This window comes from Paralichthys olivaceus, chromosome 12 (assembly GCF_024713975.1).
Source record: "Paralichthys olivaceus isolate ysfri-2021 chromosome 12, ASM2471397v2, whole genome shotgun sequence".
In the NCBI taxonomy this organism is placed as follows: Eukaryota; Metazoa; Chordata; class Actinopteri; order Pleuronectiformes; family Paralichthyidae; genus Paralichthys; species Paralichthys olivaceus.
This window is the reverse complement of record NC_091104.1, coordinates 3,868,580-3,893,284: the sequence shown is the minus strand read 5'-3', so window position 1 is coordinate 3,893,284 and position 24,705 is coordinate 3,868,580. Positions and strand designations below refer to the sequence as shown.

The 24,705-nt window shown below is 45.2% G+C and overlaps 2 protein-coding genes across 6 annotated transcripts in view; both read left to right on the top strand.

The window, feature by feature from the left end:
• Nucleotides 1–10,144, top strand: part of arhgap5 (Rho GTPase activating protein 5) — a 41,925-nt gene extending 31,781 nt beyond the window's left edge. For both annotated transcript variants that reach the window (XM_020105256.2, XM_020105257.2), the window contains exons 4-7: nucleotides 228–305; nucleotides 3,673–3,804; nucleotides 5,876–5,981; nucleotides 7,088–10,144. In XM_020105256.2, coding sequence (XP_019960815.1) covers nucleotides 228–305; nucleotides 3,673–3,804; nucleotides 5,876–5,981; nucleotides 7,088–7,406 — 635 coding nt within the window. In that variant the 3' untranslated portion in view covers nucleotides 7,407–10,144. The remainder of the gene's footprint in view (nucleotides 1–227; nucleotides 306–3,672; nucleotides 3,805–5,875; nucleotides 5,982–7,087) is intronic.
• Nucleotides 10,145–12,295: 2,151 nt separating this feature from the next.
• Nucleotides 12,296–24,705, top strand: part of akap6 (A kinase (PRKA) anchor protein 6) — a 121,610-nt gene continuing 109,200 nt past the window's right edge. The window contains exons 1-4 of one of the 4 annotated variants that reach the window (XM_069536254.1): nucleotides 12,296–12,313; nucleotides 13,539–13,614; nucleotides 22,444–22,707; nucleotides 23,375–23,546. In XM_069536254.1, the coding sequence (XP_069392355.1) occupies nucleotides 22,499–22,707; nucleotides 23,375–23,546 (381 nt within the window). In that variant the 5' untranslated portion in view covers nucleotides 12,296–12,313; nucleotides 13,539–13,614; nucleotides 22,444–22,498. Of the gene's footprint in view, nucleotides 12,314–13,295; nucleotides 13,615–13,946; nucleotides 14,160–15,128; nucleotides 15,518–22,443; nucleotides 22,708–23,374; nucleotides 23,547–24,705 lie in introns of those variants that run through there. The other 3 variants (XM_069536257.1, XM_069536256.1, XM_069536255.1) reach the window with 3 other exon arrangements.

Below are 24,705 nucleotides of genomic sequence, written 5' to 3'. Positions count from 1 at the left end.
TTTACACAGGTTGATGTGAATAGGGAGCTAGAAAAGAGAAACACAATGTTTTATCATAAACACTGAATGCTTTTTGAGCGGCAGTTAAAACCTAAAAAGAGAAAATTAACCCAAAATATATCTTGGTTACAGAAAACTACGTCAGGTAAAAACTTCTTCTGTTGCGTCTCTGTTGAATGAAGTCGGTCAGAGCTGCCACTGAAGTTGTCGGTTGTTTGTGTTCGCAGGTCTGACGACCGAGGGCCTGTATCGCGTCAGCGGAAACAAGACGGATCAGGACAACATCCAGAAACAGTTCGATCAAGGTAAAACACTCAGACACACTCACTCGTAGCAGAACCCCATAAATACAGCTTCATAGGAACCCGGAGAACGAGCACATGTGTAACTGGAGTTTCAAAGCGCAGCGGCCCGATGTTCGTTATTTCCACAGATCCAGATTCTAAATATTTTCCCCATGATCTTAAATCGTGCCGCTAAAGAACTCGGGAGCTCCTCTGAAGGCATGTTACCAATGGAGCAGCGTCTGTGTGATGCATGCAGCAAACTTCAACCCACATAGAAGATCTGAGCCGACTGAGTCCAGATCTGAGCACGGAGCAGACGCCCTTAAAGGGAAACACATGCCCGACGGAGCAGCAGCCGAACCTGCATGTGATGGTTGGTCAGCCGCCAAACCGGTTAATAGAATAAATAAAGTCACCACAGGCAGAAATCACCAGCACGTGGTCGGCGGTGTCTGAGATCTCACAGCCGGGTGCTGAACTACAGAGACTAGACTCAGAGTTTGTTTCTTACAAACTTTTCCACCCACAAGTAAAGAAACTGCTCTGATCTTATGTCACAAGTTTTCATGCAACATTTAAACAAGTAAAAGCTGAAAAACACACACAGCAAAGTCACTGGCTCCGTGGCAGCGTTATGTTTAGCATTAACATCACTCAAGGCATAAACTCCATCAACACTGAAAACACATTAAAAATAAATGGAAATGAAAAACTCATCAGAATGGGAGAAAATAGACTTTTTACTCATTAGATGCTTGAGCAGATCCAATGTCCCAACAACACAGTTCTTATTTCCTGCAGCACCGACGCTCGCCCTGAAATCATTCAACAACAACAATGAAGAGTCAACCTTGGTGGCTCAGTTTTACATCGTGCTCGTTTTCATATTCACGTCTCTGTTTGCAAGTTGTTAAATCACAGTGTGTTTTAAGTGAATACTAGTAAATACATTCCTTGAAATAAACACGTTTTAAAACGAGCCTTGAAATAAATCCACTATTTTGTAAGTGTGCTATTAAACAGTGATGTGTTCAAAAGTTTGAGCGCACTGCAAAGTCTTTACTTAAACCACAAGTCGTCCTAACAGTTTATATATAATAAAAATATAGTATATAACTCCATGTACTGGAAGTCAAAAGGCTAAAGTCTGTGGTGACAGGTTTGAATCTGTATTTACTGAACAAATCCTGTTCCATCGCTTGAAACCGTCACATGTAGTTCTGGTGTATTTTTCTTCCTGTGGATGTAAAAAAAACTTCTGTGAATTTCTCACGGCTTTGGTGACCTTTCGATAAACGAGTCTTCCAAGAAAACACCGTAGCTGTCAGAGAGTAAACCTGCAGTTCTAACACATCTGAAGTAAACTCGGACTCATTCCCTGGAGGGTATGTTCCCGTTTGGACTCTGCAGGTTGCACCGTCTCTTCTCGCTGCAGCTCAGCGAGACACACCATTCCAGCCAATTAGCTCCTGTGTCAGTGAGCGGTGATCGAGGGCTGCCGGCTACTTCCACCTGATAAGCGGAATATATTTTTGAAGGAAATAGTCGAAGATTTAAATTAAATTTCTCTCAGGGAGCGGTGGAGTTATGACGAGCGTCTTCTGGGATTCAGAGGTCGCTGTGGCTCTGCTTCGTTAACAGTTGGAATTAAGCATTTATTCGTTGTTAATTAACTTCCTTTATTTAACACTTCTTCCACCTCGATGGTTCTCTCCCCTCACACATCTCTACTCAACTCATCTTTGTCCATCTGTCCTTTAATATCTCCTTCCCTTTCTCCTTCTGTTTCCTTGTGTTGTCCTCTGCTTTCCTCGCTCCTCTGTCCTTTCCCTCCCTCTCTGTCCTCTTTTTTTCACGGGTGCATTCCCTGTAGTTTATGTCTCTCTCTCATCACCCCCCCCCCCTCCTATCTCTTCACTTCTCTAGAGTATTACTGTGTGTGTGTGTGTGTGTGTGTTGGCAGTCTTTCAGATTCAGTGTGACAGCTGTCGTGTTACCTCAGGGCTGTGTCCTCTTTCTCTTTCCTCCTCCCTCTGTCTCCTCCCTCCTGCCATCATTTGGCCGTCGCACCGAGTCAAAACAGGAAGTGATAAATATTTCTTTTTCATCCTCCATCTCTGGAAGCATTCTTTAATAAGCCACCATTTTTGCAGTATTTTAACTTGGGGGGTGTTTATGAGAAAGCTGACACCAGTTTGATGTGTGAGTAAAGATTTCCAACTCCGAACAGAAGAGATGACCCCAGCTGCTGCAGTTTTTTTGTCTGGATGAATAAATCTGTAACGGCCTTCAGCTAAACTGAGAAAAAAAAAAAAAAGTGATGGAGCCGCAGCTCCCCTCATCTCCCGACAGGAAGAGCAAATCAGAAATAGAACCTCATTCCCTCGAATTCAATCAAGCTGCACCAAATTACACACACTAATAAATATCATGGAAATATGTCTGATTTGTTTTTTTATAATGACTCTGCCTCGGCCAGAGGCTTGATTTTCTGATTCAAGGGAGACCAGTTGTGATAGATTTGTGAAAATGTCACAAGAAAGAAAAACCTCACATTGTCAAAGAACGAGCTCAAAACTATCCTTAACCTGCCCCAAAATCCAGTGGCGGCTTTCACGGCCTGTGTCCCGTCCAACTCTCAGGGGTGAAGGTTAGCATCTGTGGTGAAGGTAAAGCTGGTTGTTTGAACCTGAAGCGCTCTGGCCTCTGTGTCCCCCCCCCACCTACCCCCAGCTGACCACAGCCAGACGGATGATAACCTCCGTTATCAGGGAGCAGCTCTGTTCTCCTGCTCAGACACAAAGCTCAGCTGTGAGCTTCGCTGCTGCACAACGACTCACAAGCTCTTTGAAATCTGCTCAAACTGCAGCTTTAACCCAGCAGAGCTCTGTCTGACTCGTATCTGGATCAACATGGGTTATCACACCCAGATCTCAGACCGGCTTCCTCACTTCTACTTAACAAGGGTGTAACAGAGCTCGACTACAGAGACAGTTTATACTTTCCACATCTTCATGGTCATAGAGGCGTGCGTGTGTGTGTGTGTGTGTCCGTGCGTGGCGACTCATCTGTTCCTGAGAAGATGTTGAGTAACGGAAAAAAACAACGCTGAGCTGCGTTATCAAGTAAAGACTGTAAATAAAGATGGGCGACACGACCGCACCTGCAAGATGAAGCCAGATCATCTCGGTTGCACTCCTGGTGGCTGCGGCACAGGTCATAAACCCCACCTCCTCCATGTTAACAGACGAGACATTAATCGAACTAGTGGCGTGTTGTAGCAGCAAACATGAAAAATAACTCAAGGGTTTAACTTCACGCAAACTCGTAAAGTCAGTCTGCAGCTGACTGGCTTTCACTTCCTCCTCTTCTTTCCTCCCTGTAGATCACGGTATCGACTTTGTGGTGATGGACGTGGCGGTGAATGCAGCTGCAGGAGCGCTGAAGGCCTTCTTCGCCGACCTGCCTGACCCGCTGATCCCCTACAGCCTGCACCCGGAGCTGGTGGAGGCCGCAAGTAAGAATAGAAACACACACACTCAGTTTTCTGTCACATCACACACAGTTAAGAGGCTTTTTTTTTTTTCAAACCCAGGATACTGTCAGACATCTCGAAACTGCCCTCCCACTCTGCGTGTGTGTGTTTCTGGGAATGTTGAAATAAAACCACCAGGCTGACAACAGCAGATTAATGAGCCAAAAATACGCACAATGAGACGTGTAAGAATATGTTTTACTGCACTTTCTCACACACACACACACACACACACACACACACACACACAGGAGGAGGAGCGAGGTGGCGTGTGTTCTTCTTCTGGAAAATGAATCTCATGCTGCAGGAACTCGTATTCTTTCACTTTCTCCCTCTCCCTCTCTCCGTCACTTTCATTCGTCTGTCTCTTTCTTTCTCAGCACGTCTCCTCCCGCTGCTTTCTCTTTTTACGCAGCTGTAAACTTTTAATCTCACTCACTTTATGACGAGCCGATGGATCCAAACACTGAAGGTTCCTAGTTAGAGAATATAAAGTGTGTGAGTGTGTGTGTGAAGTATTGACGTGAGTGTGCGGTCAGTGCGGAGAATACCAGCATGATGCAATCCACCAGAAAGAAGACTGTTCTGTTTATAAAACTAAACAAATGAGTTCACAGAAAGAATCCTTCATCTTGACCTCTGTAGTCCTATCCCTTTATTGGACCTGCTGCATTGTGGGTACACGGCGTAGACGTCAGTGTGCTTTAACCATTACTCTTAATAAAAGAGGATTAAAGTGTTATATCGGTCCTGTTGTAAACTCTTACCTCCTTGTGATATTTCCCATGTGGAGATGCGGCAGCGTGCATTAACGACCTCTGACCTCTTGCAGCCAGTACAGCGTCTCAAGTCCACCGTCCTCTCGTTAAGATGATCGATGGCGTCCAGGGTGAAGGAACCTGTGTGTCGTTAAACGTGCACGACTGTAAATTTGAGTCTAAAAATGTAAACCGCTTCCCGCGGCTCCTGGAATGTCTGGAATATCCTGCAGCGTTGTGTTGAAAGTGGCTTTGTTGTGACACTGCAAAGGTGGAAAATCTTATTTCACATCTACTCTTTAAATGTTTGATAAGTCGAGTTTGAGTCGAGCGTCTCTGCTGCGATGAGCCGTCGCTGGAGGGAACGTGATGGAGGGGGCGAGGACTATTTCAGAGATGGTTTACTTTTCAGGAAAACAGCAGGATGAGTTCATAGTTTTCATGTTTGTTCTTTTCCATCTCTTAAATTCTATTTTTAGACGAACTGATCCACATTTTGGCATTTAGAAACTAATGATGATGATGATGAGCTGATGTTGTCGACTTCACCAGAGCAGGAAAAGACAGAAACAGCTTCAACAAGTTTCAGTTCATGGACGATCTGTGATTTAAGAACACGGGAATTAACACATGACGTGTGTCAGATAGTCGTACATGAGAAATACAATAAAAGGCAACATGAAATAAAAAAACATCAAAACATGTAAAATCCTACCATCCCTCTTTATGAGCTTCGTCTTTACGAACTAATGCAAAACAATAATTCTGCTTTCATGATGCTTTCAAGTTCATTTTCTATTGCAGTAATAAACAGAATTAAATGTCTCAGTAACTGAACATTACAAGCTTTGTAAAGTTTGAGTTTTTGAACGGACAGTTGTGTCGGGTGGATTTTTACCACGAGCAGAAGTTCCTCCTGTTTTATTTCTCATCTGTTTTCTCGTTGAATTATTACTGTTCAGTCTTTAAACAGCTGTTCTGTTGCAGCCGTGACTTTTTAAAATCTGTGCAAGAAAACACCAACGTGTTTATTTTTATATCCTGGAAAAAAAGTGACCTGTTGTGTTTTGACCAGGGCAGAAGAGATGCAGGGGGGGGGGGGGGGTATTGTTTCTGCCCACAAGGCTTCGTGTGTGTGTGTGTGTGTGTGTGTGTGTGCACGCAGAGCGTGGGAGCTGCTCTTGGCAGCATCACAACCTTTTGTTTTCTGCAGCGTATAATTTCCGTTCCCGAGAGAGAGAGAGTGAGTGTAAACTGTAAAACACCTTTTGTCTTCTCTGTGTGTGTGTCATCAGAAATCGTGGATTACATGGAGCGTCTGCAGGTCTTGAGAGAAATCGTGAAGAAGTTTCCCTCCGTCAACTACCAGGTCTTCAAATACATCATCACACACCTCAACAGGTAAAACACACACACACACTCAGGATTCACACACTATGACACTATTTTCCCTCTCAGCACGACTGATCCGACCAGAACTCGGCAGGTATTCTGTTTTGGTGTTCCCAGATAACGGCCACATGTGCAGATAATAAGACTTAAACCCGGGTGTCATTTCACAGTTTTCCTCCGAACCCGTCTTGACCCAACAGGCTCGGCCGGGTTCAGTTATCCACACGCTATCAAACACCCGCGTGATGAACCGTCCTCAGAATCAAAAGACAGCTGTCGTCAGTTGTTATGAAAAATTGATTTGTCTCTTCCCCGGTCGTGCTTCATCAGTTCATAATCAAATCAAAGCATCAGTTTGTTTCTGTGTAAACTGACGGAGGTTTGAAACTGAGCAGCTGCTGACGCTCATTTAAACCTCCTCGGTTCACGGAGCCCTGAAAATGTAAATAAGGTTCGTCCACATCCTGAGGCGGCTGAAACACGAGATGAAAACCAGATTAACGAAGGACGAGGAGCTTGTGTTGTCAGACGACGACTTTAATGTTTCTGACTTTGACCGAAATCACGCTGTGATGATTTGATCTCATCGTGATGCTCAGAAAACTGTCATCAAACTAAAGTGTGTGTCTGTTCTTTGATAAAACACATGAATGTTTTAATATCACTTTTATTACCCACTTTATTAACATACATCTAAATTAACGGGTTGAACTTGACTCTTGACGCCACCTAGTGGTTCAAACTGTCCAGGATGGTTTAAACACCCTCTAGCGCCCCCTACCACCAGTGACATGAATGTGAATCTGAAACTAAACCTTTAAACCACCACATGGTGACAACAGCTGGCTGAGACACAGGCCCTGCACCAGATGTTCAAACGACCAGGAAACATTATGATGCAGACGTGTGCGAGCTGCTACTGAAGCTGTGTGTGTGTGTGTGTTGGGAGGGGTGGTGAGCGTGTCTTAGCCCCGCCTCCCAGCGCTGCGTTTTAACACTTCAGACAAACTTAAGTAAGTTTCTGTCGTTTGAGTTCCAGTCGACCGTGGGACCGTCTGGATTCTGCAGCACGTGTGACAGTTTGTTGGTTTTTAATGTTGAGCGTCTCTCTGCAGGGTGAGTCAGCACAGCAAGATGACGCTGATGACGCCCGACAACCTCTCAATCTGCTTCTGGCCCACGCTGATGCGGCCCGACTTTGAGAACAAGGACACGCTGTCCACCACCAAGCTGAACCAGGCCGTCATCGAGTCCTTCATTCTGCAGAGCGACTACTTCTTCCACGGCGGCGAGGTGGCGGAGAGCTCCAGCAGCGAGGGCACGCCGCCGCCGCACTGCCACAACATGGTGGAGGCCCTGCTGCCGCTGCAGCTGCCCCCGCCCCTGCAGCCGCAGCAGATCCAACACTCCCTGCCCCCAGACCCGCTGATATAAGGAGCATGCTGGGAAATCAAGTGAGGGGTTATTTGTCCGCGCTGCCAATCGCTTTTGGACATGAATCGCCTGGAGGTCGTCTTCTGCTCTAACGCTCGGCTGTTAACATCGGAGAGCTGAAGCCTGTTGGTGATTTTTAGGGATTCAGCAGCTGCTGTTTGTCATCGACTTTGAGGTGAATGAGCTTTGGGGTTTAGAGACACGTCGAGCGTTTGTCGGATCAGACCTAATCTGTGAGATCGGCTCATCCCGTGAGGTAAATCCTGGATTAGAGAATTACAATCGGATGTCACCTTTTGGAACTCGTATTGGATCTGACCCCGCCCCCTTTTTACGATACAGAGACTGAAAATATTTGATGAATGAACTGATTTGATTTGGCGCATAGAGACGACACTAATCGTTCGGCAGGGTTGGACTCAGACTCCGGGGATTCTGGGACACGTTTGGGGGCGATTAAAGATTGGCCTCCTACTTCACCCTGATGGAATAGCACACTTGGGTCCTGAGCGACTCCCTCTTAAGCCCCTCCCCTTCTCCCTGCTCCGACACAAAGAGAAAAGGGAAGTTAAACGTCGAGTCCCCCACGACTGCAACTCGAATCTGATCCCGACTCGCCGGTCACCTGATTCGTTTGCAGGCTGTTTCGGCGGGACTGAGAATTTCACGGAGTCTTCCTGCGGATCTTCAGCACAGGAAAACATTTCTTCTTCTTTTGTTGCCCTTTGACCTTTAATCGGGGGGGGGGTCAGCGAGTCCCGTGCAGAAATGTGAGAAGTGGTGGATTATTGTTTGATCGGGGGGGGGAGGGGGGAGGAGGAGAGACTGGTTCTACTAAAAGATGAACTCACCCACTACGTGAACTTTGACAGCGCATGCACGATCTGCGTCAAAGGTCCCACACGACAACGTCACCTGTGTTCAGTTTATGTTTTTATCATTTCGACAGATTTCTGTTTTTTTTTATATATATTTTTTGTAATGTCTGATTGTTTGTGTGTATGAGGACAATGATGTGTGTGTGTGTGTGTGTGTTGTGTCTGTGTGAACTGACCTGTGGTCTGTATTGCAGCCAGTTTGTACCTTCCAGAGAGAAGGAGGGATTCAGGAGGGAAAACAGATTTTAAAAGGTGGACTCTGAATCTTCAGCTATAACCGCTTTGTCTCTTTTAGAGCCGCTAACTCTCAACGCAACGACTGACGACCCCTCCCCTCCCACCCCCCTCCATGATGGCACATGAGTGAGGAAACCACTATGTCGCAATGCATTCTGGATCCTTTCGGTTCCGAGGAGGCGTCCTCGCGGAGGACGCTTTCCGCTTTTTTCATTTCCACCATTTTGTTTTCGTTGTCCTCTTCCGTTGGTTCGTTGGAAATGAAAACTTGCATGTGTCTGTTTTTTGCCACTTAGTGAAAAAAATACAAACTTTATAAAGTTAAAGAAAAAAAACATGAAATGAAACGAAACGCTGAAACTTTTAAGGAGTTTTTTCAGATTTGCATCTTTTTGTTTTTGTTTTTTTTTCATGGGAACATTTTTACCAGAAAACCTCCGAGAGGAGTTAGACTTTTTTATTTGTTTGTTGCCGTCATGCAAGAAATCAACTCTTAATATCATATTTTGGTTATATGTCAAATAGTTTTCCCTAAATAGAGGAAAGAATTATATATAAGTATATATATATATATATAAATATATATATAAATACAAATTTATCAACAGCAGAGGCTGCTGATTTAGTGAAATACCGCAGGGTACTGGACTATAATCTGTCAGAAGCTATAATCATATTTCTTTGTGATGGTGCAACTCAACCATCGTTCTCATGATGGTGTGTGTGTGTGTGTGTGGGGGGGGGGGGGTAACAGACTGGAAGGTTTTAATTTCTCTTCGACTCGTCTGAAAGAAACAGAAAAAAATCCCTCGTCGCTTTCATCATCGACAACGATGAACTCTGCTGGTTTTTACTTCCTGTGACGGAGCTGATGTCATCAGGTGAACGGACTTTTAATGAGAATAACTTTAACTGTCAAGTGACGGGATTCATCTTTTAGAAAGAAAAAAAAAAACAGATTAGCGAGCGTTAACACGAGAAGCACAAACTGACGATCACATGCACGTAAACAAACCGTCGCAGAGCAGGTACAGAATATTCTAAATAATAAAAACTTTTAAAAAAAAGTTGCAGTAACAGTTTGAAGACTTGATACAAGAGCTGTTATCTTCTGTAATTCAACGTCTCAAACTGAACCAGATTCTCCTCGGACACACTGAATATGAAGTTTGCTGATTTCAGATCAGTTTCCCGTCGTTTTCTAAAAAGAGTGTTGATGAATCTGAGCGACGGGGGATCGAACCTGTTGAGTGAAGCCCGGTCTCGTTTCAGACGTGTCTTCTGTGTCCTCGACCCTCGGAACCTGTCGCTGTTTCCTGAATTGAGACTTTTTTTTAAAGGTCATATTCTGCCAGAGTCGTAAATTTTACGTGCGATTATCTTCCAGCCTCCACGGAATCAATTTGTCCCTCAGCTGAAAGTGTAAATAATTAATGTAAATAATTTATGAAGCAAATGTACCAGATATTTCCTGGTTCTAGCTCCTCGCTGAGGATTTACGTCTTTAGTTTTTGTAGCTTTATATCATTTTGAATTTAATATTTTTTTGGTTTTGGTACAAATGAGCAGTTTGAAGACATCTCCCTGGGTTCAGGAGAAATCCTTTGTTAAGTTAAGGGAAAAGCAACAGTTGGTGTTTTCTTCTTCTTCTTCTTAACTTTGACCTGGAAGTCGTGGTTTGTTTTTAAAAGAAGAAAAAACGTGAGCATGAAAAGATGGAGCAGGAACGATGATGATCGAACGTCCTCAAGGACTCAAGGACACTTAGAATGGGACACGTCTGGAATGGGACGAGCTGCGGACGAACGAGAGGTGACTCTTCCTCTGAGAAGTGAACGAGGGAGCAGAGGGAGCGTTTAAGGGGATAAATATTCAGAATGGAACGTAGCCAGGAGCCTGTTTGAAGGTTTTTACGATGTTGGAAGAAGGAGGACGTTGAAGGACGAAGTGGATCGGAGCCAAGAGCTTCCTGACGTACGAGCTGGAGGTCTGAGGGGGGGAGGGGGGGTTCAGCAGCTGCTAGATAAAAGACGAAACTGTTTCGTTTGTAGTTTTTTTTTTCCATCAGTCAAAAGTTTCTTTTTTTAATTTCATCATATTGTTGATAAGATCTGTTCTCATCCAGTCGCTCCGGTGTACAAACCCACTGACTCTTAACGTCATCGCTCTGTATCATAGTAAATAAAAATGATTTTCAGAAATGAAAAACTCTAAAACAAGTTTCTTTTGCTTTTCTCTCCATAATGTTTCCAAATAAAAACTTCTTCTTTTCCAAAACTGTCTCTTTTTCTTCCTCTTACTTTACTAAACGTCTTTGACCTCAGTTTTTCTGTCCTGGACACTGATGTGGACGATGTCGTCCTCTGTTGAATGAATCATTTCTAGATGTCAAGATAATAAAACTTAATATAAACTATTATTAGAATAACTTTAATGTCATGAGAGAAGTTTCTTTAATGGTTATTGCAGTATTATATATGGTATTAGAGTAACTTTAACTTCAATGTTTTAACAGTAACTTTAATGGTTTTAGATTCATTAAACTTTATTTAATCCTCTATAGGGAGAAAAAATACACAATTTGTAAAATGCATCTAGAAAGTGACGAAAGACAAAATAAGACATTTGATTGAGAAAGGATTGGAATAAATCAAATAAGAAAAAAGAAGCAGTGAAATGTAAGAACTTGATTTATTATCAAGCACAATCTGAGCAAAAGTACAAATATGTAAAAGTACTAAGTCAACAGAGTGATTCCTGTTGAATTATTGAATAATTATTAATTATTAACGATAGATTCTCGCCTGAGATGTTTTTTTATTAGAGGCAGAAAATAATAAAAACCAGACAAAGGTTTGATTCAGCAGAACGACATCAGTCTTTATTATGATATATTCTGAAACCTTTGTTATTAATATTTTCATGTTGTTGGTAAAAGTAGAGTTGATTTAAAATAGTTAATATACAGTTAAATAACATTTATATAACATCTAGTTACTGAACATGCACGTGATGCTCTGAGTGAAATGTTTGAGTATAAAGTAAATCCAGTACTGTGCTTGAGTAGATGTACTTCGTTACTTCGGCCGCTCAGCTGGTGAGAAGGTGAAGTCCGCCACCTAGTGTTTGAAACGTGAAGCGACACTATGGTTTGAGTTTTAAACAGAAGCTGAAGGAGGAAGAACAAAATAAACAACAACAACAACAACACAAATAAAAAACAACAACAGAAATAAACAACAACAACCCAAATAAACAACAGCAGTTCACTAACACATTTATTTATTTATTTATTTATTTATTTCATCTTGCTGCTCCAGAGAAAGTTCAACATCCTCATGTGAGTTTGCTTCAGTAGATAAATGTGAGTGAACCTCAACATACTTTAATATCCTCATGAGGTTTATGACCCGCCCCCCCCCCCCTCCCCCCCCCCCCTCCCCCCCGAGGCACACCTGTGGATGAACGGCAGCAGCTGATTGGCTGATCAATTAAAGCCGGAAGTGGCGCAAACATCCGGACACGATGCGAACAGCTGATGAACATCTGGAGCTCCACTGACTTCTGACGGTGTGTGTGTGTGTGTGTGTGTGTGTGTGTGTGTGTGTGTGTGTGTGTGTGTGTGTGTGTGTGTGTGTGTGTGTGTGTGTGTGTGTAACCATGAGATCAACGTAACTTCAACGACAAGCTGTTTGTTTACACCTTTGTCTGTGTGTGCGTGTGTGTCTGTGTGTGTTTGTGTGTGTGTGTGTGTGGGGCGGAGTTTGTCCTGAAGTAAACATCTTAAATCAGGTAACTATCTGCTGAGATCTGTTTGAGATTTTTATTTATTTATTTACAGAATTTAAGGTCCAATATAAAATAATAATCAGTCAATAGAAACAGGAAAATACACAAAAGGGAAATAAATGAAAGGAAGAAAATCTAGATGGTAAATTACGAACAGAAAATAAAGTTTTCACTTTAGTTTTAAAAAGATGTTGGAACAAGCAGCAGATTCATTGAGCATTACCACGAGTTACCAGCAGGAGGCGCTTCACTCAGTGAAATAGATGAGATCAGATGTTTGGATCCAAAACTGATGAGTCAATAAAACCTTCAGACATTTATCCACAAAATTACAAAGAGTAAAAAATAAACAATGACAGTAATAATATATTCATTTATCTAAACGATGACTCAGTTATCAGGTTTCCCACAAACAAATCAAAACACAAGAGAATTAAAGAATAAAAACACGAGAGACATTAATTTAAATGTGACCTCCCGCAAAAATAAAACAGACGAGAGCGAGGTGGAGTCAGAGAATTCCTCCTGACGTCTGTCGCTGGTGTTTTCACGACGTGACGAGGAGTCACATCGTGCTTCATGTCGACAAACTCAAGTTACAGAAGCTTCGGGAAATGAAAACTCGTTTTCTTCATCAGTGGAAATAAAGAATTCTGTCATGAGGTCGTTTCTCCTCCATGACTCCCTGCTGGGAGGGGGGGGGGGGGGGGGGGATGGAAGGGAGGATGATGATGATGATGAGAGAGAGAGAGAGCAGCTGCTTCTCTCGTCCCAGCCTTTGCTCCGTCATCCCCCCCCCCCCCCAGAGAGGGGAGCACCACGCCCTGTCAGCCAATCAGAGCCAGACTCCACCTTCTCCATCACATCATCTCAGTTTCCAAGGTAACAGGGCACCCCGCTCCCTGCCTCCCTCCCTCTCCCTCTCCCTCCCTCTCACTCTCTCGCCCTCTCGCTCTCTCGCTTCCTCTGTTTCCGTACTGAAAGGTGCCGCATCATCCTCCTCCTCCTCCTCCTCCTCCTCCTCCTCCCATCCGTCCGTCCCACACCGAGAGCTGGTGGCTAGTTTAGCTTTAGCCTCGTCTCCGTTAGCACCATCTCTCTCTCTCTCTCCCTCTCTCTCTCTCTCTCTCTCTCTCTCTCTCTCTGCAGTGGGACATCATAAGGCACCTCCCTCTCTCGCTCTCTCACCCTCCCTCACCCTCACTCTCTCTCTCTCTGCATCCTCCAGCATCCTAAGCGAAGAGAGGAGGAAAATCAGGGAACGAGATGAACTGAAGGAGAAGAAGAAGAAGAAGAGAGATGAGGTATGTGCTGCTCTGCGTGACCTCCGCTCTGTTTTCTATGTGTGTGTGTGTGTGTGTGTGCGTGTGTGTGTGTGTGTGTGTGTGTGTGTGTGTGTGTGTGTGTGTGCAGCCTAATCCTTCATGGAATGCTGATTCAATGAGCTGTCGGATGAGAACGCTCCAGAATGATGCATGGAAAGAGAGAAACAGATAAAGAGCGAGAGAAGGAGGTGCCTCCCAGTCTCTCCCTCTCTCTCTGTCTCTCTCTCTCTCTCTCTCTCTCTCTCTCTCTCTGCCCCCCCTCTCTCAGCTTTGTTGTGGAGGCCTCTCTGCAGAACAGCTCGATCAGCTGCTGCAACAGAAACAGGGCCGACACCTCTCCTCTCTGTTCTGTCGCTTCACTCTCTCTCTCTCAGTGTCTCTCTCTCTCTCTCTCTCTTCTGCCTGATCGGCGTCTCTCGCCTGATTCTCGGTCGTGTCGTCGTCCGAAGTTCGGACTTCACAGGAACAGCGATGAGGGAGGCGTCAGACAACAAACAGGAAGTGACGTCCAACAACGTCTGAAGGTTTGAAAGTGAAAATCCAACTTTTCCTCGTTGAAATGTCTGAAAACAAAAACCGACGATGGATTCAGTCGTTTTTTTCAAACCTGTCGGAATCTGTCGTTTCAGTCGAGGAGAGTTTCGCGGCGTCACGTCTTTGTCGACGTGTCTGAAGAGTCAAAAGTGACTTTTCCTCCAGTTTGAAGTCTCATTTTTTAAATATCTCGGTGGTTTGTTCGTCTCTCGGTGGACGTGGACTGGTGATTGTCGGACGTCTGGATGTTTTCAGAGGAACGAGCTGAGCGAGCGTTAGCGGCGGCGCGGCTCCTTCAGAGACGTGTCAGAGAAACACCGAGTCTGAACGTGGAGAAGGTGAAGGAGGAGAATTCAGCCTCTGAATGAACCAGGAGAAGACTACAACTCCCATCATCCCACACTGCCTCACCTCCTCCCTTTGTTATTGTTTTGACCGAGAGTTTGAAAGGTCACAGGTCAGAAGATGATGCTAACATCCATCCACAGTTTTTAAAAGTTTCTCCTGAACCCTGAAGACGCCTGAGGACGGAGCGCCCCCCGTGTGACCGTAGAGAATCTGTAAGAATGTGATGAGGCGGTAAAACGCTGACGCCACGAAACACGGCGAGTTCTCATTCACGTAAACACCTCAGAAAGTTTTCACACAAACACGTCAACAAAACAAAGACACAACGAGAAAAACCCAGATGGTAAATCTTTAAAATCGAAAACGTCTGCGTTGAGGGGTCGGGACCTTCTCTGGAGTTTCTCCGTCACGTATGAAGAACGCAGCTGGAGGTTCTCCACAGACGTGTTCTCGACGACAGAGCGCTCAGACGTGGGCGGAGCGTCGCGATCGTGTGGTCGTCGACAGCGCTCGTCACCAGAAGCTCTGGATACTTGTTGTTCTCCAAGATGGCTCCTGGTTTTCATCCTGAGATCTTTGTTTTCTCACAGGTTTGAGTTTGCGTCATCGATGAGTCAGCTCTGCGGAGAATCTCCTGCCGCTGTGACACGCGGCCTCGCTGGACATCGTGTCCGGACTGAAACTCTGGAGAAGGTCTGCAGGAACCTTCTCAGACATCTGCAGCACCTGTGGATCGTTTCAGGAGATCATCTGGAGTTCGGGTTTATTCTGCTGAGTCACATCTGCTCACTAGTTATTTCCATCATCTTTGATATCGTACCTGCGAACGCAGCGTCAGTGTTGATGAGAGTTTGAAGACCGACTGTCTGTTGGTGTCTCAGCTTCTCACTGACTCTGTCTGGTGTCAGTGATTTAGTGTCTGTGACTCTGGAGAGTAACGAAGGACGCAGCGTCCTCGTGACTCAGCAACGACCAGAAGATCAACAAAACCACAGTTCAGGTTGTGATGAACTTTAATATGATCATCGTTTATATGATTCATCCCCGGATCAGCACATCTGAGGGAAACTGCTTTCAGACCTGGACATGTTCCTCACGTGTTCCTGACGTGTTCCTCACATGTTCCTCACGTGTTCCTCACATGTTCCTCACGTGTTCCTCACATGTTCCTGTTGTTGTGAATCTCCAGAGTTCATGGAATCGGTGCTCGTTCGTCTTCAGTGTCTCTGAGCTGACTGGAGTTTCCAGTTCTTCCTCTGCTCGTGTTTTTGTGCCTGTAGAGATTCATCCTGTCTCTTTTACCTGAAGGTTGGAGACTTTCCGGAGACAGAAACTTCTCAGTCATGAGAAAAGATTCTTCTTCATTTGTTACCAGATTTCAAACTCAATATAAATCGAAAGAACGGATGCGTCTCCAGCTCAGATGTTTCTCTCTCAGTTTATCTCCAAGAGGAAAACGTTCCCGTTCATCAGAGTTTAATGTTGTCGTTGGTTCAGCTGAGCTCGTCTTCCACTCCACAGGAAGTGATGTAACGACCATCTCTGGGGCGAGAGGCTGCCGAGAGGCTGCCGAGAGGCACGGGAGTGTAGATGTGGGGGGGGGGGGGGGCGTGGAAGGTTAAAGTGGGCTTCTCCTGTTACAGACACTTTATTGGATTAGATCCGTCCTGAGAAGAAGCTGGTTCATCTCCTCCACTGTTTGATCGTCTGTTCTCATCAGTAATTCTGAAAACATGAAATTCACTGGGACACTTTTTATTTTCTACATGTTTCAGTTTTTAAAGAGTTTTGATTCTGAGCAGATCAAAAAATTATAAGAAAGTAAAATTATCTTGAGAGTGAAAGAACTACGTATCCCATAAACCATTGCAAGTCTCCCCTTCCATTCACTTCTGAAGTCATTCTTGTTCTACAGCTTCCAAATGAATCTCTAACTCTCGTCAGTTTCATTCAATAGAACCTGTTCTCTGTGCTAACGAGGGGATTCGGTCGGTGCCTTTGAACGAACCGCGTTCGATCCCCAGCCCCCGTCGGTCGGTCGCGGGCCAGTGACCAGTGTTTCTCTGCTGGTGTCCGTCCTCCCTGTCCTCACACGGTCTCACGTCAGAGACGGATGATGAGCGAGAGTCCCAGAACAGGACGACTCCCTCGGGATCTTCTGGAATTAGCCTGAAGCTGTTTGTGTTTGCTGAAGCGATTCAGGTCAAGTTGATGTGCACAGAGCTTCGACACATCTGGAAGAGTCGTGCACGTGAGAAACACGATTATTATATGATGTAGCCTCACGTGTCAGAGAGCAGAAGTCGTTTATTTGAACCTCGACGCGACGAGCTGCTCGTCTGTCGCCTCCACGGTTTTTCCCCCCCCGCGGAGCCGACGTGTTGTGTTCCAGCAGGGAGAGCGCAGCGATGCACTATGGGAAGTTTCATCCGGCGTCGACATCTGATACACACTTTGATTCCTTCGCTGAATGACACAGTCTTTTTTTCAGTCTGTGTAAAAACACAAATTCAAATGATTCTCGAATCGATTCACCAGCTTCAAGAATCCGTTCAGCTCGATTCTCTGACGGACTTTAAACCTTTAAATCTTTTTTCCCGGTAGTTTGATTCTTTATTTTTTCTTCACATATCAAATCTCGTGTTATATTTAGTTTCTGAAACGTAATCTCTGTGTTTATGATTACTTACTTCCAATGTTTCTTCCTGAAACATGATTTTAGAATCTCAGAGAATTTTCAATTTTAGTTTCATGAGGTTTTTATTGGAAATGAAACAGTTGATGTCACTTTCATCTGAGAGAGAGAGAGAGAGAGGGAGAGAGAGAGAGAGAGAGAGAGAGAGAGGCCCCCCCCAACCTCCTTCAACACATAGTTGTTTGTGCTGGGAACCCCCCCCCCCCCGTGCTGGGCACTGCATGATGAGGATCAGGGTTATTCTTCTTTTCTCTGGAGACTAGAGCTCTACACAACACACACACACACACACACACACACACACACACACACACACACACACACACACACACACACACACACACACACACTTGGGGGATGGTGCAGCAGTTGCATTTGTGTTCATCTCACATTCGACAGTTTGCAGCAGGTGAAACAATTTGACATCTAGAAGTTCAGTTTACCTGCAACGCAAAAAGGATCAATTCCACGTCAACGAATCCCAGAGAAGTAAACTGAGGTCGTGAGGTTGTGAGGTTGTGAATGTCTCTGATGTTTTGCAGAGAAGCTAAGTGTAGCTGCCAGTCTGTACTGAGGCCGAGCCGTGCTCACATCACGTACAGAGACCGGTTTGCAGCCGCCATCGTTGTTGTTTCTTTTCCTAACGCGTGTCACATGTTGACACAGATTCAGTTTTACTCACTAGAGAATATCGTATATACGAACGAGAGGCTGAAACTCAGAGAGCAAAAGTTTCCTTGGTGAACCTCAGTGTGGACGTAGTTCAATGGAGAACGACGACAGGTGGACGTGTGTATTTTGATTTGTTCTGTTCATGTTTGTGTGTTTCAGTGAGAAACCTGGTTGAGAGGCTGAGGTCTGTTCAGAGGGTTCTTTGCTTCCATCTCCTCTTTCTTCTCCTTTCCCTCCTCTCTCCTCCCTGTGTCCTCTCCGCTTGTCTCCTTGCATCCTCCCTTTCTCTCCCTCCCTGTTTTTTTCATTTAGCGTCTTCCTCTTGTCTCCTCTCATGTTTCCTCTCCTCCTCCTCCTCCTCCTCTGTATCGATAACATCAGCTCAGACCTCGGGGTGGGGCAGCTCTTCTCCTTCTGTTTCTATCAGCAGCTCTGAAACACTGTGTCCACGGCTGCAAACACAACATCATGTTTTTCTGCTCTTACAAGAACAAATACATTTCTTTGTTATTTAGAATAAATCAGAGAGGTCCGGATTTTAGTTTCCTCTAAAATAATCGAGTATCGATAACAGAGAAACGTCATCAAACACTGTAGAATATTTAAAAAATGAAATGTGTCGCACGTTGTAACGCAGGTTTGAACGGTGACCTCATGTTTCCCCGTCATCAGGTTGGACGATGAGGTGGAGATCAGAATGTGTTGGTGAAACAAACAATTCAAATTTAAAATCCTAGAAGCACCAGATTGTTTTGTAAGTGAACACTGAGGACCGGACGGTGCAGAGTACAGTCAAGTCTTCTCTAACAGGAAAAGGTTGTTTGTGTTTTATATCTAAAGATGAAATTATTAACGGAATCCTAACGCAACGTGAACTGAACCGGTTTGTGACGAACAAACACAGCGTTGGGATTCTAGTTATGATTTTTTTTATCACAGAAGACTTTGATGAGGAGTTTTGAGATTTGAACCTGGGATTCAGTTTCTGATTGAATTTCACACAAACCTCCCGTTTTGTTTTTTGGTTCCATGTCGTTCCTCGGGGGTGCAGCTCCTGATGCTGCAGCGACGTGTCGGATTATTTCAGTGGAATCTTCCCTCAGCTCGTTCTTCCTCAGTCACAAACATGACACCGAGACAGAGGAGGAGAGATTAACGACCAGGAACTCAAGAACACATCTGCCTCCCCTGTGATACATTATTCATACTGGGGCTGGGCTGGAGGACCCCTGGGACACACACACACACACACACACACAGAACCACACACACACACACACACACACACACACACACACACACACACACACAGTCTGTGTCATGGCTGTTTTCTTTCTCCAGCCTCAGTTTACTTTTCATCACTCGCTCAGACTTTGAGGAAAACACGCAGCGTTTGGTCGGCGGTGAATAATTCACAGCACAAAGGGGGCGGAGGGACGAGTAGAGTCTGAGTCGTCTGTCTGGTGGCGAGCTGTGGGCGTGGCCCGTCGATGGCGAGCTGGGTGAGGCCGTGAGTCTGAAGGTGGCAGCGTGAGAGGAGGGGGATGAAGAGGAGGAGGAGGAGGAGGAGATGTAATGGAGGGCAGGATATCTATAGAAGTGTCGACCTATTAAAACCACGTTGAACAGAGAACTTGGAGCAGCTGCTTATTTCAGGATGTTGCATGATGCTGATTTTGTTCTGAGCATATTGCTCGTGTGTGTGTGTGTGTGTGTGTGTGTGTGTGTGTGTGTGGGGCATTAGCACGCAGCTTCAGATTAAAGAAACACATCACGTGTTGTTTGGAGAAGACGTTGGACACTGAGCCGACACGCCTCTTTTCTTTTAAATCGTCCAGTGTGATGGTTGGAGGCGTTTGTTATCGGTGCACCTGGAGTTTGACGGTCGAGGGCGTGAAGGCTCGTTCAGTTTTAAAAGGCTCCTTCAAAGATGGCTGTGATTTTGTGAGCCGTGTCGATGACCCTCTGAACGCTGCTGACGCACCACATCGTGGCTCAGAAGCCAGAGAGTAGGGACACGGTGATGTGGATCATGATCTGTGCTTCCTCTTCTCATCTTTGATGAACTGATATTAAATTGTTTTAGCTCCAGTTTCAAAGTGATTAACGACCTTTTCTGGATCAGTCGTCGTCCAGATGTTCTTCAAACATCCAGAAAAACATCATTTATTCTCTGAATCACAATTAACGTGAAGAGTCAGACGTGTTTAAATTTGCCTCAGCGTTATCGTGTCTTTCTTGACGTTTGTTCACGTCGCATGTTGATGTTTTTTCTTTTCATGTTTAGTTTAAGGAACTTAAGAACATAAACTCCTGATCTGATTTGTGTAAATATATATTTATACTTTTTATGATTGAATCACGAATGTGAGAAGAGGAAGAATCCCGTTGACTCAGCTGTGATCTCAGCTGATAAAGCAGCTGCTGCGTTACATAAAAAATCTTCCTGCGACTTTAATCTCGCCTTTAATCCCTCAAAGAGACGATGAATCAGATCAGTAAACGTCCGCGTGTCGGACTGGTTCACTTTGGAATGTGCAGATCCCCGAGGATCAGACGTGTTGAACGAGATGAGTTCTGTAACGTTCTGAAACCGAGCGGCTGCGTTTGATGGACGGAGATTCTCTGTGACGTGTGAGTCAGTGTCAGCGCGAGGACGTGAAACTGAATGAAAACTTAATTCACAAAGAGTTTCGGGAACAATTTGTTTTCTGATCCATCACTGAGAGAAATGTGTCTGTCTTCAAATCCCTTTTTCTGTTTTATTAAATGAAGCCAAACTTCTGAAACGCTTAGAGAGGAAATGAAGCTTCGCCTGAGAAAGATTTGTGTGTTGTTGCCTGTAGACACACACACACACACACACAGAGTTAAACATGATATAATAGTGTGTATTTACTCTGTGTGTGTACGTGTGTGTGTACATGTGTGTGTATGACCTATTTACTGTTCCGTCTAATTAAGTCGTTAACACATGATTGGTCGCGGTGGTGCTGATGGTGTTTGGTCGTCAAAGCTGATGTCTCTCTTTTCTTTCCACACACATTTTTATTTTATCAACAGACGGACATCATTTATGTCCAACGTCCGTCTGTCCTCCATCCTCCCGTCCTTCCCTACGTCCATCCTGCACAATATCGAAGAAATGCCTTCTGGGAATTTCCTCAGATTTGGACTCTGGGATGTCGTGGTAAAAAGAAAACTCGATAATTATTTTGTTTAACTGGATAAAAAAAGATGAAGTGCTGAGGTTTTCTGTCCCAAAGGTCAAAGGTCAAGTCCACTGTGACATAACGTCCTGTACTTTTTATTTTTCATTAAAACCCAGAGTTCATTAGAACAAGGGCGGACAGACACTGACTCAGTGAATTCAAACTGACAAATGACAGTGAAGCGTTCCAGGTGAATCACGGAGGTCGGAGGTCACATAGGCGACGTCATCGTCTCTTTAAGTGCAGTCGTGATCGTTAACCTCGTTACAGCTGATGGGAAAAGATGACTGGTCTCGGTCATGTGATCATCACAGTTCTCAGACTCTGCTTCATCATCCCACCCGTCCGTCCTCCATCTCTCCTCTCTCATCCTCCTCTCCTCCCCTCGCTCCCTCTCCGGGGTCATGTGACTGATGATTTCACTCACGGTGAAGCCGATGATGTCACATCTGTTCCCGCCCACTGACCTCATCCCGACTCGCAGACACAGGAAGTGCTTTTGTCCTCGTCTCTGGGAAAGAGATGAGGAGTGTGTGAAGCTTCAGAGATGAAATCTAAAAATCATTTATTTGAGGTTTTCAGGGACAATAAGTCAAAGTTAAAGTTTTTATAGTGAATCACAAAGAATTTATTGAAAGTTTTTATGAAAGCTGAATTAAAGGACCTTCACCAAAAAGTGAAATAGACACAGAGCGAGCGGAGGAGAAGAGATGCTTCCTGTTTGTTTTACCTGCTTGTTTCTTATCGGACTAGAGGACGTGAGGCAGGGACATTTCCCAGAGTTCAAGTGTGTGAACGGTGAAAGAGACGTCGCGTCACGTTTCAGGAGTCGGATCAGGGAAAGTGAAGTTCGAGCCTGATGTTGTCGTCCGTCCTCCGCTCAACTGAACTGAGTTCATCAGTGACAGTTTCTCTGCTGCCGATCAATGCAGAGGCTGTGTGTGTGTGTGTGTGTGTGTGTGTGTGTGTGTGTGTGTCTGTGTGTGTGTGTGTGTGTGTGTGTGTCTGTGTGTGTGTGTGTGTGCGCAGTGCCATGCTGTGACAGCCTGAATGTGTTAGAGGACGACACAGTGGAGAGAGAGAGAGAAAACAAACTGAGGATGAAGTTCTGAGCAGATGATGAAGAGTGACGGAAAAAAAGAGGAAGAGTTTGTTGTCGTCCGACCACGTTTGTGTGTGTGTGTGTGTGTGTGTGTTTTAACTTACACAGATATATATTGTTGTATATTCCTTCCATCTGTCCTTGCTTCCTTCCTTCCTTCCCCCTTGTTTTTCTCTGTCCTCGTCTCTGAATCTGTTTTTCACGTCTACCTGTCTCTCTCTCTTTTTTTTTTTCTCTCTCTCCAGTTCACAGTGACGTTCGTTCGCCCCCAGCAGGAATCACGACCGCCTCTCTCACACCATGAGCATCTTAGCTCTCTCACCCGTGGCCCCCGAGCCGCCGTCCCCCATGGTCACCTCCGTCACGCCCGTCACCCCGACCATGGACCCCGACGGCTCCACCTCCCCCACTGCCCATTTCAGCCAGGATCTGGACCATCAGCCCCAGGGTGGGGCCTCCTCACTGGGCCCCGGCCCCGGACCTCTTCTGTGTGGAGACCCGTCCAAGAGGTAACGATTATGAGTGATCCAAAGTTATTTTAGATCTTATGAAGCTGCTCTCAGACGTGTTCCTCACATGTTCCTCACATGTTGCTGAGGTGTTCCTCTCATGTTCCTCACATGTTCCTCACATGTTGCTGAGGTGTTCCTCTCATGTTCCTCACATGTTCCTCACATGTTGCTGAGGTGTTCCTCTCATGTTCCTCACATGTTCCTCACATGTTGCTGAGGTGTTCCTCTCATGTTCCTCACATGTTCCTCACATGTTGTTGACATGTTCCTCACATGTTCTGTATGTGAGAACAAATGTCTGAGTCGGAGTCTCTGGACATGTTCTCATGTTCTGGATCTTCTCCAGCAGCCTCCTGGTAGAACATCTGTAAAATGTCAGAGTGAGTCTGTGAGAGAGAAAACATCTGGAACCTTCTCAGTGAGCGAGTGGGCGTGTCTCTGAGGTTTCTAACACGTGACGGACGTGAAACTGGACGAACGTTTCTCTTCACACAGAGATGATGTCATCATTGGAGTTTGTCCCGTGTTTGCTCTTGTTTATCTTTTGGTCTCCACCTCCTCTGTCTCTGTCCCTGTGAGTTTGAGACCGTGTCCGTCTCCTGTTTGACTCTGAGCAGGTTGTCCTCCGTGTGTTTATCTCGATGCACTCTGTGCGTTGTCGCAGGTCAAAGAAACCTCCGCCCCTCCACACTGGAGCCGACTGGAAGGTCGTCCTCCACCTGCCGGAGATCGAGACGTGGCTGAGAACGACCAGCGACAGGGTCACGCAGCTGACTCACTCTGCGGGACAGGACGGGGACAACAGACACGTGGACGTCCACCTGGTGCAGCTCAAGGTAAACACGGACACTTTCACACCGTTTGGTCCGACGTGACACGCGTTTGATTCTAATCTTCCCACAATGCAACACAGACACATGAACCGGAGTCAGACACTGTGACTCGGATTTAAAAGATAGAAACTGAACCCTTCACCTTCTTCTGCCTCGGTTTCATTAGTATCTTAGTTCTGTTGTGAACTTGATGATGTGTCGTCTCAAACATCTGAATTCACGTGATTTAAATCTTCATCGTCTGAAGAAGAAAATTATTTGACTCCAACCTGTGACCTTGAAAGATTCCAGATATAGAGAATATAGATGTGTTCACTTCAGACAGTGATGTTCTGTTCTTCTTCTGAACTTGTTCAGTAGATGGATGATGGATGGATGATGATGGATGGATGATGATGGATGATGGACGATGGATGATGATGGATGGATGATGATGGATGATGGATGATGGATGGATGATGATGGATGGACGATGGATGACAGTCTCTGGTTCTCGTGTGTGATCAGTCGTGCGAACATCACTCAGGCAGAATAGTTCCCACAATGCTCTTCTTTTCTCCCTGGCCTCTGCGTTGTGTAATGACTCGACCATTGGTTGATTTATGTAACTCTGGTCAGAGGGTGGAGTTTATATTCATCGTCATCGTCAGACTCCTCCTCTTCATCGCAGGTGGCTTTGATCACGACACAGAAAGACGTTTTCAGTTCTCGTCTCTTCTTGTTTAATTTACTCGTCTGTGAAGAATTTAAATCTCACGAGTGTGGTTTTAAAGTGAAGCACTCAGCTTCAGCTGTCAGCGTCTCTCTCTGTCCTCCTGATGAGGATGTGAGGACAGGCTGGACACATGAAGGCTGCAGCGTCTTCACTCATCATGATGATGAAGCTCCATCATGTCTGTCTGAAGGTGTGAACCTGACGTCAGATCATTTACTGGTCGTTCACGAAGGTTCCGTCCACGTGTTGGAGTTTTATTTTTAACTTCAGTGACTCAGATGTTTTCTTCTTCATCACACGGATGCTCACAGGGTCTCTGTCCTCTCCTCCTCTTCCTCTCCTCACCCTCTTCCTCTCCTCCTCTTCCTCTCCTCACCCTCTTCCTCTCCTCCTCTTCCTCTCCTCCTCTTCCTCTCCTCCTCTTCCTCTCCTCACCCTCTTCCTCTC